We start from the raw sequence: 16,269 nt of genomic DNA, 5'->3' as shown, positions 1-16,269 counted from the left end.
GCCGCAGCCTCGGACCCGGACCGGCAACTGGTGGTACCTCGAGGACCTGGGGCTCGGGGGGCGCCCCGCCGGCGCCGGGCTTGCTCCGCAGGCCCCACAGGAAGTGGCGCACGTAGAGAAGGTGCTGGTAGATGCTGTCGTCCGGGCAGTCCGCCTCCAGGTCCACCTGGAAGCCCTCGCTCGGCAGGACGATGGGCGGGGGGTTCTCGTAGGACTCCAGCACGTCCTCTGCGGGGAGAGCACCGATGCCTCAGCGCCCGGGCCGCCGCCTCCCCGCACAGGGCCGGGGACCGCGGGGCGGGGCCCGGGCAGGGTGACCACCCAGGATGAACAAGGCCCCGCCCCCTGGAGCTTTGGCCACACCCCCAGCTGCACCCCACCAGCCCCCTCCGGGAGCTGAGCATCCGCCTACAAGTCTGCAGCCCTGGCTGACACTGCTCCTACCCGCCTCCCGGCCCGCGCTGACCGCAGCCCCCACGGCCCCGGGACCGAGACGGCCCCTTTGCACGCTGGTCTGGACTTGAACACGAGCCCCTTCCAGCAGGAAGGCTCTGCTCCCAACACGGGCCTCGGCCGTGACCCAGAAATGGGACACACGCGTCCCATGGAGCCGGCAGCCCTGCTCGGAGAGGGTCTCCGCCTCCCCGCCCACCCGAGTAAGCGGGGCGCGTGCCCCTGTGTCGTGTCCTCCACGTCCTTCCTTCCGTCCTGGTTATGACACAGATGATGCTAATGAAGAGTGCATGTCTGTCTATGATGTCTAATCTATGAAAATACACATAGGTGCGTCCATATGTGCGCTGTGTGAACATGCGTGATCGGGAGCGTCCCATGGGTGGTGCAGCGGTGCCCAGCGTGTGGGCTGGGCACTGGGTGAGGCCCATCCTCAGGCTCCCGGAGGGGCAGGGGTGCGGTTGGCCGGAGCTCGGAGTTTATAACTGGGCCATGGGCTGTGGGCTCCTTGACCCCCAGCTGTGGAGGTCCCGGGGCGGGGGGCGGGGGGGGGACAGGGCAGGGCACCGAGGAGGAAGACAGCCCGGGGCGGAGGCGCCAGATGCTCTGCGGGCTCCTCCAGGGAAGGCCCCGGGAGGGCCCGCCCCCAGCGGTCCTGACAAGGAGGGGCTCACCTGAGTTGAAGGCCTCGGGGCGGTCCTGGGCGCCCGGCTCCCAGACGCTCATGGGGCCCATGGCCGAGGCCAGCTGGTACTGAGTGAGGAGCCGGTGCAGCTGCGCGGGGCTCAGGGCAGGGAATGCGGCCTGCAGGCTTGCCCAGCTCATCTAAGGGACAAGGAGGCAGGCGCTCGAGGTCAGGGCCCGGACGGCACAGGCACCACAGGGCCCACCCGGGGATGTCTGCCTCTGCGTGCTCGGAGGCACAGGCAAGGCCGTGTCCCCAGCGGCACGCAGGCCTCCGGGCCTGTGCACGGGAGGGCCGCCCGGGGTCACAGGCAGTGCCGCTGGGTGTGCCTGGCGTCCTCCCCGAAGCTGGCGGCTCCTCTGTCCGCTGTTCTGGCTCCACGCGCGGGGCCACGGGGGCCGGTGGAGGCCGCTCTGTGTAGAGGCCGAGGCTGGGTGGCCGGCCTCGCCTGTGTCTGCTGGGCCAGTTCTCTCCCTCTTCCTGGGCTCCTGCTGTTGGAACGTCGGGCCTTGCCTTTGCCTCCCTTCCTTGCTCGCTCTCTCGCTCGGTTTTACTGCCAACATCCAGTGTCCACGCTGTCCTCTGCTAACACCCCGGGCCACACCAGCTCAGGCAGCAGTTGGCCGCGGTGGTTCTTGCTAGTTTCCCAGCTCCGAGAATCCCCGCCGCCCTGAGCTGTTTCTCCACTGTGGGCGCCGAGCGCCCCGCTTCCAGCTCCCTGCTCTACTTTCCGGGTGATTTCCTCAACTTCATCTTCCAACTCTGCTGCTAAGACTTTACTTTCCAAGGGTCCTTCTTACTCTCTCTCTCACAGAGCCCTGTCCGTGTTAGCTGTGCTGCCGCGTTTCTTTGTGAGGACATGAGTGGCTTTTCGAAGGTTTTCTTCTCCCTGAACAGTCTGGCAATGGGGACGCGAGCCTGCTTGTGTACAGCCCTCAAGCTGCGAGTGGTTTCCACATTTCTAAAGGGCTTAAAAGATAATAATTTGGGACTTGGATGTATGTGGCCCACAGAGCCTGAAACTTGTGCCACCTGGCCCTGCACAGCAGGCCTGCCAGCCGACCCGTCTCTCCAACCTCACGCCCACCTCTGCCTCCGCCCCTCCTGCTGTGGCCTGGCTGCTGGCACCTGCCTTGCAGCCAGAGGAGCACAGGCGTGGCCACCAGGCCCTCAGATCAGCCATATCCGCAGCCTCTGCTGCAGAGCCGGCGCCTCCTGCTCGGAGGACGCTGAGCCACAGGCCGGTGCGGAGCCCCAGCACTCGTGGGCGCTCGCTCTAGGAAAGACCCTCGCTCTAGGAGAGACCCTTGTCAGGAGAGACCCTTGTCAGGAGAGACCCTGGTCCCCGGCCTGGATGCTCTGGTTTTAAAGGCCCCGGTGGTGAACAGTCTGCCAGAGGAAGCCAACACCGGGTGTGGGAAGGGGACGAGGGGGGCGGAGAGCTGGCGCCCGCTGCCGCCTCTCTGTGCATTCTGTACCGAAGGACAGCACACCCTGGAACGATGCACACGCCGAGCGCAGCTCAGCGACTGCTCACCAGGTGCACGGCGGGCGGCCAGGCCAGGAGGGGCACCGCGCACACTGCACGCCCAGCGCCGTCTCGCAGGGCAGGCTCCGTCCTAGGTCTTGAGCCCTGCACCGCGGGAACCACAGCATGTGCTCCTCGCTCTGCTTCTCCCTCCTTCGTCGGCCCTGCAGCGGGCAGGCTGCCTGCAGTGACAGCCCTGCTCGGGGTGGTGACCGGCACACCGCTCTCCCCCGCACACTGCGCGTGGCTTTTTGCTTTTTACTCTTACAGGTTTGTTGCTATTTCGCTGATTTGGCTCTCTGTGATTCCCTTCTACTTGCTCTGGGTTTGACTTGTTTTTCTTGCTTCATGGTTATCACCCAGCCTTCCCTGTTTTCTGACATGGATCCTTAAGGCTATATTTTCGCCTGTTGGCACTGCTTTAACTGCACCCGCCAGTTTGGTATATGCATCTTCATTGTCACTGATCACCCTGACCCAGTGGAGGTCAAACGACCACCAGTTCCACTTGGCTTTTCAGAGTTTTTGCTGTTTTAAAGCCCTTCCCATCCCACACCCTGGAGCTTCACAATTTTGTCAAATGTCATGAGGGGTAAAGCACCGATCCTTTCAGGCTCCTCCAGGGTCTCACGTTTGTCTCCCAGCCTGTAGGACGGCCAGGCTGCTCTGATGTCCTCCCCAGCTCTGGCCCCATCTGGACGAAGCCTAGATTTCTTACCTCACACAGGCCCTGGTCCCCGCTGAGGCAAATGCCCCCGAGGAAAGCACCAGCAGAACAGCTGTGGTTCTCCCTGTGGAAATGCTACTCCTCAGTCCCCGTGGCTCCGGGCTTTCTGGGCCTTTAAACAGAGGCTCTGTGTGGCGTGCCCGCCCCGCACTCCGCAGGCGCTCCGTAGGCACAGCTATGCCCCACTCACAGCCGTGGGTGGTGCCTCTTGAGGCTTCTAGGTCTTGATCTTTGGGAAGAAGTGGATTGCTCCATTTTTATACCAAACTGACGTGCCCACTGTCCCCGCACGCACATCGTGCTGTGCTGAGGCACTCAGGGCTCGGCCTGGAGATGGCAAGTAGCCACATCACCGCCTTGGTTCAAACATGCCCCCCAGACGGCCCTGTGCACACGCTCACGGTCACTCCGGGGCGCGTAGGGTGCTGCCGGGCAGGCAGGGAGCACCACTGTCTGGCTGTGGGTGTCTGTGACAGTTGTCGGCAGCTGGTGAGGGAGGAGGGGGAGGGGTGTAGCGGTGAGCACTCCGTCGCAGGAAAGCCACAGGAACGTCCACTCTTACACTTCTGGGGGTCACTCTGGGCTCACATCCAGGCCGGCAGGGCCGCGTTCCTTCCGGAGGCCGCAGGGGGCGGTCAGAAAGCAGAGCCTGCGGGGCACGGCCCTCCCAGCTCTGGGAGGCACCGCAGCCCTCGCCCGGGGCCCTGCCTCCAGCTCCGGAGCCAGCACGCGGGGCACGTCCCCGTTTTCCTCCGTCCTGTCTCTCCGGTGGCTGACAGGCTAACCCAGGGCACTCTCCCCCTCTGGGTCCTTAGCGTCAGTCCCGAGCCCCAGGCCCTGTGGGTCACTAGTCAGTTGCAGGTGAGGGTCCCTTGGGGCCGCTGTCCTGCTCGGAACAGCTCTGCAAGTTCTCATGCCCAGAAGCCAGGCCATGCGCCGCCACCCGCCCCCACCTGGTCCACGGGCTGGTGACTCAGTGACAACACACGGCCGTGCCCGCCCACCCACTGACTCGCTGCCTCTCCCTCTCCACGCTCGCCTACCTGGATGAGCTGGGCGCGGGGAGTGGCCAGCAGGTTGAGGGTGCAGGAGAGCTTCCGGAAGAAGTGCTCCCCGGCCTCCCCGAAGCCCGCGCCCCTGGTCCAGTCCAGGAGCTGCTGCAGGCGGGCACAGGCCTGCACGCCTCGGGGCCAGTGGAAGCAGCTCAGAGAGGGGCCTGGGAGGGAGAGGGGGGTGAGGCCCGGGCTGCCCGCCGGCCCCAGAGGGAGCCAGGCCCCAGCGGTCCCCTGTGCCTGGCCGCCCCCCCCCCCCCCGGGCCTCAGAGGACAGAGGTGAGACCCACATGGGCTCTAAGGCACCTGCCTGCGGTGGGCCCCTCTCTGGAAGGGGTGGGTGAGCATGGGAGGTGGGGGGTGAAGACGGAGGGGGGGCTGTGACAGTCATTGAAGGGACGTGGTCCACGTCTCCAGCGAGCCCCGTGCTCCCACCCAGGCCCTGCCCCGACCCCGCTGAGCCTGGGAAGCCCACGACAGGGACCCCAAGTGCTGGGGCGTGTCCCTGTTCGTGTCCCCGTGCCCACAGCGCCCCTGAGCCTCTGGGGACGTCTGCAGTGAGGACTTGGGGGGCAGGGCGGTGGAGCCAAGATTACTTCACTTCTCTCAGCCTGTTCCCTCCTAGTTCCCAGGGGCTGGGGGGCTGCTGGGGACACAGGGAACCAGGAAAGGCCTCGGGGCCCATGCAGACACTGGCAGAGCGCCTGCCCCCAAGACAGGCTGTGCGGCATTCCCTGCTCCGGGGCCTCTCCCTGCAGAACCCCTGCGCGCCGGCGCAGACCTGGGGTCAGGACGCCTCTCGCGTTTCGCAGGAGCGCAGCCGCCCGGCTCACCCTTGTCCAGGAGCTGGTTGAAGAGCAGAGTGCTGGAGAAGAAGAAGAGGTAGGCCAGCACCTGGGACACAATCTCGGGGTGCACCTGGGCCTGCCGCAGGAGGTCCAGCGCGGCCTGGTAAATGGACACGACGCGGCGCAGCTCCTCGGGCAGCTGGGGGGCCTGGCACCAGCTCTCGCGGGGCTCCGTCTGGAAAGGGGGGCACTCCAGCAGGGCCGGGAGGCAGACGTACAGGGACTGGGGGGAGAAGACACAGCAGCGTTGGCAGGAACTGGGGCGCAGGCCTGGGGGGGGCACGGTGTGCGGTGTCCCCGGGGCGCCCACAAGAGCTGCCGGGGCCTCTGGGGGCTCGGTACCAGCTCCTGTGAAAGGTGCAGTGACGACCTGCAAAGGGCCGCAGACGCCCTGAGCGTCTGGAGGGGGCGAGGGAAGGGAGGCGGGGACAGTGAGGGGCGACAGCGGGCGGCTCCCCTGAGGAGCGGCGGGGCGCACCTTGGAGACGTAGTACACGCACTGCTGGAAGGCGTACAGGACCACCTCCTCCAGCTCCGCCATGGCCTCCTCGCTGGCCGCGAGCGCGCAGGAGAACACGGACTCCGTGGAGCCTGCGGGACACGCGGCTGTTACCACGGGGGCTCCCCTTGCAGCGGGCCTCCCAGGAGCACTGGCCCGCGCCCGCCACACCTGGACACGCGGCCGTCACGCCGTCTTGCTGTTCGTGGCCCTTCCCCTTCGAGTCTAGGCCTCCTGCCCCTGGCTCACCCCCAGGAGCCGCCTGCCCCAGGGGTCTCCCCAGAGCCGGGCCTTCCGGTCTCGTTGGGGACCTGACGGGGTCTGGGTGCTCCCTCAGCCTCCCAGGCAGCGCGAGCACCCACAGACCAGACGTGTTCCACAGCCACTCGAGCCCGCAGGCGCCCGCCTGGCTGCCAGCCCACCCCTCCCGTGCGCCTGGGCTCCGGCGGGAGGAGGCGGCAGCGGTACCCCCTGAGCACAGCACGACAGCTCCCCGCAGATGCCACCGGGCCCCCCCTCCCCCGCCGTCACTTAGACCTGAACACGCGCCTGTGCGGCGGCTCTGCTGGGGCGTCACACCCCTCGAGCCGTTGTGAGCTGTTCTGAGGATCAGGCCTCCGTCCCTCCCTCCTGTGCTGGTTCCCCAGGCCCAGCCCCACTCTGCGCACCTGAGGACCCCCCAGATCTCCAGGCGCTGGGCAGAGCCGCAAAGACTTCCCGGAGAATTTGAGTGGGCGACACAGACACCCCCTTAGCGCCTGCAGGGACGAGGGCTCCTGGGTGAGAGCTTTGGACACAGACTGTGGGAACGAAGGTGACTTTCCAGCTCCAGGACAGGACGTCCCCGCTCAGAGTTCTCCCCACAGGCGTTTCCGCTGAGGTCGGAGGCCGGGGCCGCCTAGCCTTGCCCTCGGCCTCTGCGTGACGCTGTTTTTCCTCTGAGCTCTCTGCTTCCCGCCAGCCCCCGTGGTCCCCGGGGTGCACAGAGGCGACCCTCTCCCAGCATCCACCGGGCTACTCGACATCCGGGCTCCCCGACCAAAACTAACTTCCTCTGAGGCAGGCGGGGCAGCTAAGCAAGCAGGGCCGCCCCCCGCAGCCTCCCAGGAGAATCGGCCGGACGGGCCTGCACAGCGCTCCGCCCGAGGCCGGCCCGGGCCAGGCTGCAGATCCACAGCCGACCGGCCCCTGGACGCTGAGCCTGAGTCATGGGCCCGGCTGACTTCCTGGGGAGCCAGAACCAGGGGCTCCCGCACGGAGCAGGCAGGGTCCAGGCGCTCGCTGGCCAAGGCCGAGTCCAGGGGAGCCTCCCCCGCAGGGCCCATGGGGGCCTCGAGGGGACCGGCGGGCTTTGCGGGAGGCCAGGCGGGCACAGGGGAGGGCCAGGCGGGGCAGGCGTGCACGTCACACGAAAGGGGGCCAGGAAGTGGCCCGTGGACCCCAGGGCAGCGCCCCGCGCTGGGAGCTCCGACGCCCCCACAGCCCCCGCCCACGGGAACGGGCGGAGGCAGCAGCCCGTCCGCGGACTTTATCATTCTTTCCGCTCGGAGGCGGCTGAGCACACGCAGACGCCGTGCCGTGTCCGGCTGGCCCAGTTCACGGGAGCCCCGGCCAACCCCGTCCTCCCGCCTGGTTCCCAGCCCCGAGGGCGCCTCCTGGCTGCAGCCCAGGCCCCACATGCAGGGCCCCGGGCCACACCTGCGGGGGCCCCTCCAGTTGTGGTGCAGCCGGGACAGGCCGAGGTCCCCGACGCCAGGGAAGGGCGCGAGCCTTGTTTTGCCGAGGCCGAGGAGAGGCTGTGGGCAGGCCAGCCCGTCCACGCTGTCTGCGGCCCCAGCCCCCGGGGCCCGCGGTCACCCCTGTCCCACTGCAGACGGTCCTGCGCTCCTGCTCGGCTCCGGCCCAGGCCCCGCACAGTCCTCGTCAGACACACACCCGTGAAATCCCACGCGGCCTCGGGGTGCCGCCCGCGGCCACCTTCCCCTGAGCCCTCCCGGCCACCCTTGCCGTGTTCTCAGCACCTCGGCCCCGCGGCAGGCTCTGAGCTGGACGCGCCCGCACAGCTCTGCGGGCTCCTGCCTTCTCTCTGGAGCTGCTGAGGGCCGCGCGCAGGGACCTGTGTCCCCCAGGCCTCCCCCCACAGCAGCGGGGCAGCCGTGAAGACAGCCGGTGCCAGTGCGCGGGGACAGGCACCGGGAGCCCCAGGCCAGCGCCACGGGCGCTCAGGAAGCCGACAGACCTGTGTCCCGAGACGGCGCAGCCGCCCACGCAGCCTACCTGTGGCGTCGGGGCCCTGCTCCAGGCCCTGCATGTACACGGGGCCCTGCTGCTGCACGAAGTACAGGAGCTCCACGGCGTTGGCCATCCACAGCAGCACGTGCCGCAGCTCGGGCAGCAGGCCGGCCAGGCAGGAGCCGGCCGCCGTCACGGGCTCCTGGCTGCGGGAGAGACGCAGTTAGCGGGCACCGCCCTCCCAGGGACGCGCCTTCGGTGGGACGCTAGCAAGAACCATGATCTGTCAGCGAGCGAGCGAGGCTGGGAAATGAGAGGAAGATGCACGCCCGTCTGACAGCGACGGCCAGGCCGCCTGCCAGCCTCCGCGGAGGGAGCGCCCGTGGCCCCGCCGCTGGGCAGGGACGCTGGTAAGTAAGCCATTTCCCATCCCTGCGGGTCGGAGTGTGTGCAGGTGGGTGTGTGCACGACAGGGAGGGTCTTGGACTGCCCGCAGCGACCGGGTCCTGGAGAACGAGGCCGAGGCGTGCCCAGAGGGCCGGGCTGGCCGCTCTGTGGCGTCCCTGCTGAGCAGCGGTGTGGCCACGGGGACTCAGGCTCTCTGTCCCCCCGCGCCCCCTCCTGTGCGGCAGGGCCTTGTTCTCCTGACGTCGCTCCACTCCTGTGCTCTCTGTCCACGCGGGGCCTCCGCACCTCTCCGGGAGGAAGGCCTGGCTCCGGCGCGTCTCCGTGTCCGCGCTGCGCAGCAGGCACAGCATGCGCCGCCCGTCCGGGGCCAGGTCCTCCCCTCTTGGCGCTCCTCACGCTGGGCTGATGCATGCGTGTGCGCACGGGCACGGGAGCTGTGTCGTTAGGAAAGGATTAACCTGGCTCTTCAGTCGCTCCTCCGTTTCACCAGAACTCGGAGGCACAGGCAGCCCCTGAGACCAGGCCTCCAGGTATGGCCAGCAGCGCTTCGGGGCCGATCCCAGCGAGGTCAGCATCGAGGGCACAGACGCTGGGGGCACAGACCGGGGCAGCACGCCGTGGGACAGGTGTCATGGCTGTGACCCCAGAGGCGTGGCAACCAAACCAAAAACAGACAAGCAGGCCATCCCGCTGCTCAGCAAGGCCCGGCACGCGGGAGGGCCCCGCGAGCGGGAGGAGGTGTTTGCAAAGCTCTGTGGGTACGGCTCGCTCCCTCCGAGTGTAAAGGAGCCGCTGCAGCTCACACAGAGAAGCCAATCATCCAACTCAAAGACGGGCGAGGGTCTGAGTGCACGGCTCCCCGAGGACCCACAGACGCCGGCAGGCACGAAAGGGTGCTCACAGGAGCCAGTGCCTGTCAGGGTGGCTGCCATCGAGACAGGCGGGAAGGTGCCGTCGAGGACGGGGCGGGAGCCTGCACGCTGCTGGGGGACGTACTTGGGGGGGCCACTTTGGAGAACTGTTCCTCAAAAGTTAGAACTGCTGGGTGTCTATCCAAAAGCACTGAGTCCAGACCTCGAGAGGGGTGCCCCGCGGCTCTGCCCACAGCGACCACGATGGGGTCAGGTGTGGGGTCAGGCGCAGCACCAGCGACGGGGGGAAGGGGGGGGGAGCGCCTGGTGTGCGTGCGCCAGGGATGTCACTCCGCCTTCACGAGAGGAGGGCCTCCTGCAGGACTCCGCAGCAGGCGGGGCCCGGAGACACGGCGCAAGCGAGATGAGCCCATCGCAGCAGGACCAGCTCTGCCTGGTTCCACGCGTGAGTAACCCAGCGGTCGCCAGCTGGTGGCCTGTGGACCACTGGTGGTCCGTGAGGTCCGAAAGGTTGGCGGCCGCTGGTCTAGAGAGCCCAGCTCCTGACTCAGAGCAGAAAGGGGGCAGGGCGGGGGGAGGCGCGGGAAGCGGCTCATCAGTGAGCACGACGTTCCCATCGCCACCCGCAGACCAGAGCCTCCGTGCGTCACTGCCCGTGGTCAACGTGCGCACAGCACACGTGTCAGGGGTCCTCGCTGCAGTAAGGTCAGGTCAGCTGTAAGGGGCAGAAATGCCACTCGGGCGGGGACCGTGTGCCAGCACACGGCTGGGCCCCGGGCCGGCGGGCGGGCGGGGCGGGCGGGGAAGTACTCACAGAGGCGCCTGCTTCTCCGCCAGCTCCCGGGTTTTCTCCTGCGATCACAAGGACAGAGCGAGCGTGAGCAACCAGCGCCGGGACGGCCGGGGACCGTCCGCGTGGGAACACGGCGGCGCTGCGCCGAGGCCTGCGGCGCGGGAAGGCGTTTCCCACGGGCTCTCACACCTCCCGTCCCATCACTGAACGTGACCTCGCCTTTCCCGCCAAGGAGTGCCTCCCGGCCGCCAGCTCCATGGCCTCCGGCCGGTCCCGGACAGCGCAGCTCGGCAAACCTCACACGCCCGGAGGCTCTGCTGCGCGGACGGTACCGTCAGCCCCAGCGGACGCGGCAGCGGAGGGGCCTGAGGGCTCGCACTGTGTGCGCATCCGGGCGGCCCGGCCAGCACTTCCTGGGAGGCTCAGGGGCCGCCGCCCAGGGAGCGCCCGGGGGGAGGTTCCATGTACAGACGGGGACCGGCTGGTCCTGCCCCCCACCCCCCACCGCGTTGCCAAAGGCGCTGCAGTGGGGTCGGCAGGAAGCACGGGCACCCCGGCCACACGGAGGCTCGGGGCTCCCAGCACCTTGTTCCCGGGCACGTGGCGGGGCCGGGCGGGGCCGGGAGGACACGGGACCAAAGCTCAGGAAGCACGGCCGACCCCGTGAGGGTGCAGGGCCACAGCGCGCCCCGGGCTGGAGGTGTGGACAGGCCCGAGGAGGGACTCGGATGTCCCCCTGCAGCCACAGCCCCCAGGGACCCCGCGCTGCCCCCCCCCCACCCCCCGAGAAGAGACTGACCCAGACGGTCTCGCGGATCGCCTTGGCGATCTTGAGCAGGAGCCGCCCGAAGGAGCCGGGCGGGAGGCGGGTGGCGGAGTGCTGGACGCAGAGGCAGAGCAGGAACGCGGGGGTCAGCTTGTGGTCCTCGCCGCCCGGCTCGATCAGCGTCATGATGCGCTGCAGCAGCGCGTCCTCCACGTCGGGCTCGAACTCCAGGCGCAGCTGCCGCGGCCGCGAGTCACCCGGGGCGCGGAGCTGGGCGCCGCACATCCTGCAGCTGTGGGGCAGGGCCTGCAGGCGGGCCAGGGCCGGCGCGGGCAGCGGCTGGGCCTGTGCCGGCTCCTTGAACAGCAGCAGGTAGTAGAGGCCCAGGGACAGCAGGTCCCCGTGGCGCAGAACCACGGTCCGGCCCCCCACCTCCGAGAAGTTGACAGCGACGGGCGCCCCGGGAAGGGGCTCCAGGACCAGCAGGCCCCCCGCCTGCTCCCGGCCGGAGGGGTGGTGCCGGCGGAGGGTGCAGTGCAGGGGCAGGATGTCGGGGGCCGAGAGGCTGATGCTGGGCTTGCTGGAGGGCGTCCTCTGGCCCACCGTGTGCCGCTCCCGGTTCAGCACGTACACCAGGCTGTCCTGGAAGGCAAGCACCGTGCCTGTCCGCCGGCCCCCGGCCCGGGACACCCCTTCCTGACTGGCTGCTGCCCCACCGGCCCCACACGGGCGCCCACCCTGTCCCGGGAGGAGCTCCCCCAGAGCAGCGTGGTGGCCCCCAGACCCCAGCGAGGGCCCGAGCAGGAGAGGAGAGAGGCCAGACGCGGGCCCAGCCCCCCCCACCCCCCACCCCCCACCCCCCACCCCGGTCCAGCTTTGCCAGCCCGGTGTCACCGAGCGCTCGGCAGCGGCGGGAGCGCGCTCAGCCGCACAGGCGGGAACAGCGCGGGGACGGCGGGGCGCGGGCAGGGCCTCTGAGGGCAGGGGCGGTGGGGGTGGTGGGGCGGCGGGCAGGGGGCGGTGGGGGCGGTGGGGGCGGTGGGGGCGGGCAGGGGTGGTGGGGGCGGCAGGGGCGGCTCACGTGCTGCTGGCTGTAGCCCTGCAGGAGCAGCAGGTGGGGCGACTCGTAGAGGGAGTAGCGCATGGCGTCCTGGCCGGGCTCCTGGGCGGCGGGGCTCAGGCTGGTCTCACTGGCCGAGCGGCGAAGCAGGGGTGCAGGGGGGCTCCGGGCGCCCCCCGAGGCCAAGGCTGGGGTGCCCTTGGCGCGGCTCCGCTGCAGCCTCCGGGCTTGGGCGTTTATCCCTGAAACAGGAGCCACGCGGTGCACAGCCAGAGCCCGTCTCCACGGCCCGGCCGACTCCACCTCAGGGGCCGCCTGTCCTAACGCCCGGCCGCACGGCACGGCACGGCGCGGCGCTGCCAGCCTGTCCAGGGACCACAGGACTCCGCCCACTCGCTCCTCCTCGCCAGGCCGGGCACCTCCAACCCCCCCCCCCCCCCGAGCCAGGAGCCCAGCTGCCCTATCCCTGGCACTGCCGGAGCCCAGCGCCCTCCCCTCGGGGCGCAAGCCCACCGCAGCATCAGCTGCTGGTCACATGCAGGTGCCGCACCGGCCCAGAGCCTGCCCGCCTCCTGTCCCTCCTGCGGGCGTGTGCAGGCATGTGTGGGCGTGTGCAGGCGTGTGCAGGCGTGTGCGCTGTGATGAGGAGACGGCCGTTGGTTCCCCCGCTTTACAAGGAGGAAGCGGTGAGCCAGCTGGTCTCCTAGGACAGCTTGGCTGCTCCTTCCCGAGGCTGCCCCCGCACTGCCCCGTCAGCACACACGTACACGCATGCACGCGCACACGCACATACATGTGCACACAAACACCCCACAAGACAGCCTTCTCCATCAGGAAGCGCCCTTTTGCACCACGGCTGCCGGATCGCTGAGCAGCCCGAGCCCAGCTCCCCACCTGCCCCGCTGACCCGCTCATCCTGAGCCCCTCCCGTCCCCTCCTGTCCCCCTCCGAGGCCTCCGCCTACAACCAGCTGAAAGCAAAGGCCGAGGGCGCCGCCTTACCGGAGCGGGAGCCCCGCAAGCGTGAAGAGCGACCTGCCTGCAGAGGAAGCTGCCTGCCGCAGCCCAGGGGGCAGGAGGCCGCGCAGCGCACGCTGGCAGTGGCGCAGCTGCTGCTCCGTCTGCCGCAGAGCCGGCCAGCAGCCGCAGGAGGGGCAGCCGGGCAGGAGGGGCCAGGAGGGGCCTGCAGGGGGGGCAAGGAGGGGCAGCCGGGCAGGAGGGGCCTGCGGGGGGGGGAAGGAGGGGCCAGGAGGGGTTGGGGAGCAGGGGGAGCAGGTGGGGGCGGAGGAGCAGGAGGAGCAGGGGGAGCAGGGGGAGCAGGTGGGGGCGGAGGAGCAGGAGGAGCAGGGGGAGCAGGGTGAGTAGGTGGGGGCAGGTGGAGCGGGGGAGCAGGTGGGGGCAGGGGGAGCAGGAGGGGGCAGGGGGAGCAGGAGGGGGCAGGGGGAACAGGTGGGGGTAGGGGGAGCAGGAGGGGGTAGGGGGAGCAGGAGGGGGCAGAGGGAACAGGTGGGGGCGGGGGAGCAGGTGGGGGCGGGGGAGCAGGCGGGGGGAGCAGGGAGCACAGGGGGCAGGCCCTGTCCCACCCCCCCTCTCAGGATGGCAGTCCCGGGCTTGGGGCCGCGCACAGACACTGAGCTGCGCCGAAGCGAAGCGACATTAAAACCAGCCCCGTGGTGTCCCGGCGCCCGAGCCTGTCCCCAGCGACGGTCGCAGGAGAGGACGCGCCTCAGTCCCAGCGGGAGGTCCGGGGCCACGCCCACACGGCCGGGAAGGCCCCTTTTCCGCCTCGATCCCCAGGGCCCACTCCTGCAGCTGGGGTCCCGCACCCCATGGCGGCGGCCCGGGGAGTCTCAGAGGCCGCTCGGTCCGGCCAGGTCCCTTGGTGTCCGGGCCGCCCGGCGGAGGGGGCGGGAGCCATTCCAGGGGGCTCAGGTGTAACCACCTCCTCACGCGGTTTCGCTCGCGTTATCTTAAAACTCATATGATCAGGGGCTCTCATGTCACCCCTGCAGGTCGTCCCGGTGTCCGCGGCATCCCCTCCGCTACTGAAGGAACTGGGGTGACACAGGCCCGGCTGCCCGACAGGGCCTGGGGGGCCCGAGCTGCAGAGGCGCAGCCAGCGGGCAGTGCAGCCGGGGCCTGGGCATCCCGCCCCGTCGCCTCCTCGCTGCCGAGCGAACCCTCCAAGCGCCAGGCTCCAGGGCAGGACCCCGCCGTTCTTTTCCAGAAGCAGTGCGGTGGCACCTGAGCCACGGGACTCTCTGTGGCCCCCTCCCTCCCCCCGTCTCCCCACACGGAGTCACGCAGACGCCCTTGCTGCTGGGGAGAGGCCCCTGCACCCCCTGAAGCTGCCGCTGCGCTCGGCTGCCGCTGCCGCGGGGACGGCGCGGGGAAGAGAAACAGCTTCCCCGGAGTCAGGACGGGGAGGCCCACCTGCAGCGTCACCGTCCCCCCGGCCTGTCTGCCCGTGGCCCCTCCTGCCCCTGCCGCTCCCCCACTCTGGGTGGAGGCCTCAGGCACGGCTGGCGGGGGCTGGCGGGGCCCCGACCCCTCCCTGGCCGAGCCCTTCTCTTCAGAGCACGTGAGGCAGGCGCACGCCCCGGGGGAGACCCGGGAAACGTACAGGGAGCGCCCTGTAATCCACAGCATCGCGTTTCTCAGGGCCGGTCGGTCGGTCACGGTGCACACCGCCGGTAAACTCTCCTGCACCCACTGTTCCTGCGCTCCAAGTCGCTCCGGGTAAAGAGTGGACCGCAGTGGGAGGCGGCACAGAACGGGAAAGAGGAACGCCACGCTCCAGAGGCCACAGGACACGAACCCAAACACGGCGCTTCCCCCGTCCAACAGCAGAGGCGCTGGATGCCGGTCACAGGGCAAACAGGATGAGGGACTCTCAGAAACTGCTGGTGGGATGTAAACTGGCCGTGGTCCCCCCAAAGTTTAAAGATAGCCATCAAGATGCTGGCAGCAACGCCAACATCACCTATCGAATGGGCTGATCTGCAGAGTGTCCCCTCGGGAGTTCGACCAGGAGAACGGGAGTTCGACCAGGAGAACGGGAGTTCGATCGCTCGCTATGACTGCGCTGACCACCAGGGGGCGGCGGGGAACATGGCGGGTGACCAGAGGTGCTGAGGGAGCGAGGGAAGGAGGAGGCGGGGAGGGGGGGAATCTGATCGGCCCTGATCACCAGCCAGGCCTAGGGACCCTACCCGTGCACCAGTTTCGTGCACCGGGCCTCCAGGATTAAGATACCAGTCTCTCTGTATCCACAGCTGTCTCCCTCCTCCCCAGGAACGTCCGTGTCAGCTGCCGTCCTGCAGAAACCATCAGAAGGAGCCAAGCGTTTCTGGAAAGTGATGTAGGTGAGCGTCACTCAGAGAAAACGGGAAACCGTCCGCCAGCGCAGGGACAGGACTGGGCGCACGCCTGTGCGGGGATTGCGACACGGTGTGAGGACGTCAACGTGGTGAGTGCGAACAGAGGCTGTGTGCGCAGGCGGGGCCGGTGATGGAGGGATAAACGCAACACTAAGAGGAGGCCCAGGTGCAGGCACCGCAACGCGGGAAACGTCCTCTCCAGACTTACCCTCCCTCCTCCTTTCTCTCCCCATTCGCCACGGCGCCGGGCGCGGGTGAGCACTGACCGCGGGGAGTCACATGTGAAGGGGGAGCACTGACCGCGGGGAGTTACATGTGAAGGGGGAGCACTGACCGCGGGGAGTCACATGTGAAGGGGGAGCACTGACCGTGGGAGTCACATGTGAAGGATGAGCACTGACCGTGGGAGCCACATGTAAAGGGTGAGCACTGACCGCGGGGAGTCACATGTGAAGGGGGAGCACTGACCGTGGGAGTCACATGTGAAGGGGGAGCACTGACCGTGGGAGTCACATGTGAAGGGGGAGCACTGACCGCGGGGAGTCACATGTGAAGGGGGAGCACTGACCGTGGGAGTCACATGTGAAGGGTGAGCACTGACCGTGGGAGCCACATGTAAAGGGTGAGCACTGACCGCGGGGAGTCACATGTGAAGGGGGAGCACTGACCGTGGGAGTCACATGTGAAGGGGGAGCACTGACCGCGGGGAGTTACATGTGAAGGGGGAGCACTGACCGCGGGGAGTCACATGTGAAGGGGGAGCACTGACCGTGGGAGTCACATGTGAAGGGTGAGCACTGACCGTGGGAGCCACATGTAAAGGGTGAGCACTGACCGCGGGGAGTCACATGTGAAGGGGGAGCACTGACCGTGGGAGTCACATGTGAAGGGGGAGCACTGACCGTGGGAGTTACATGTGAAGGGGGAGCACTGACCGCGGGGAGTTACATGTGAAGGGGGAGCACTG

General features: G+C 68.8%; 1 protein-coding gene across 4 annotated transcripts in view; it reads right to left on the bottom strand.

Moving 5' to 3' along the window:
- The window catches only part of LOC307099258 (monocyte to macrophage differentiation factor 2), a gene marked incomplete at its 3' end in the record, with an annotated part of 58,411 nt that overhangs the window by 1,565 nt on the left and 40,577 nt on the right, over positions 1-16,269 (bottom strand). For all 4 annotated transcript variants that reach the window (XM_079770565.1, XM_079770563.1, XM_079770561.1 and 1 more), the window contains 9 exons: positions 11,945-12,165; positions 10,897-11,505; positions 10,119-10,156; positions 8,070-8,230; positions 5,772-5,884; positions 5,279-5,516; positions 4,437-4,609; positions 1,128-1,278; positions 38-228 (listed from right to left, as the gene is read on the bottom strand). In XM_079770565.1, coding sequence (XP_079626691.1) covers positions 38-228; positions 1,128-1,278; positions 4,437-4,609; positions 5,279-5,516; positions 5,772-5,884; positions 8,070-8,230; positions 10,119-10,156; positions 10,897-11,505; positions 11,945-12,165 — 1,895 coding nt within the window. The remainder of the gene's footprint in view (positions 1-37; positions 229-1,127; positions 1,279-4,436; positions 4,610-5,278; positions 5,517-5,771; positions 5,885-8,069; positions 8,231-10,118; positions 10,157-10,896; positions 11,506-11,944; positions 12,166-16,269) is intronic.

The sequence above is a fragment of the Cnephaeus nilssonii genome, assembly GCF_951640355.1.
Source record: "Cnephaeus nilssonii genome assembly, chromosome: 5".
Taxonomy (NCBI): domain Eukaryota; kingdom Metazoa; phylum Chordata; class Mammalia; order Chiroptera; family Vespertilionidae; genus Cnephaeus; species Cnephaeus nilssonii.
The sequence above is the reverse complement of the archived record's forward strand: the minus strand, read 5'-3'. Positions and strand labels throughout refer to the sequence as shown.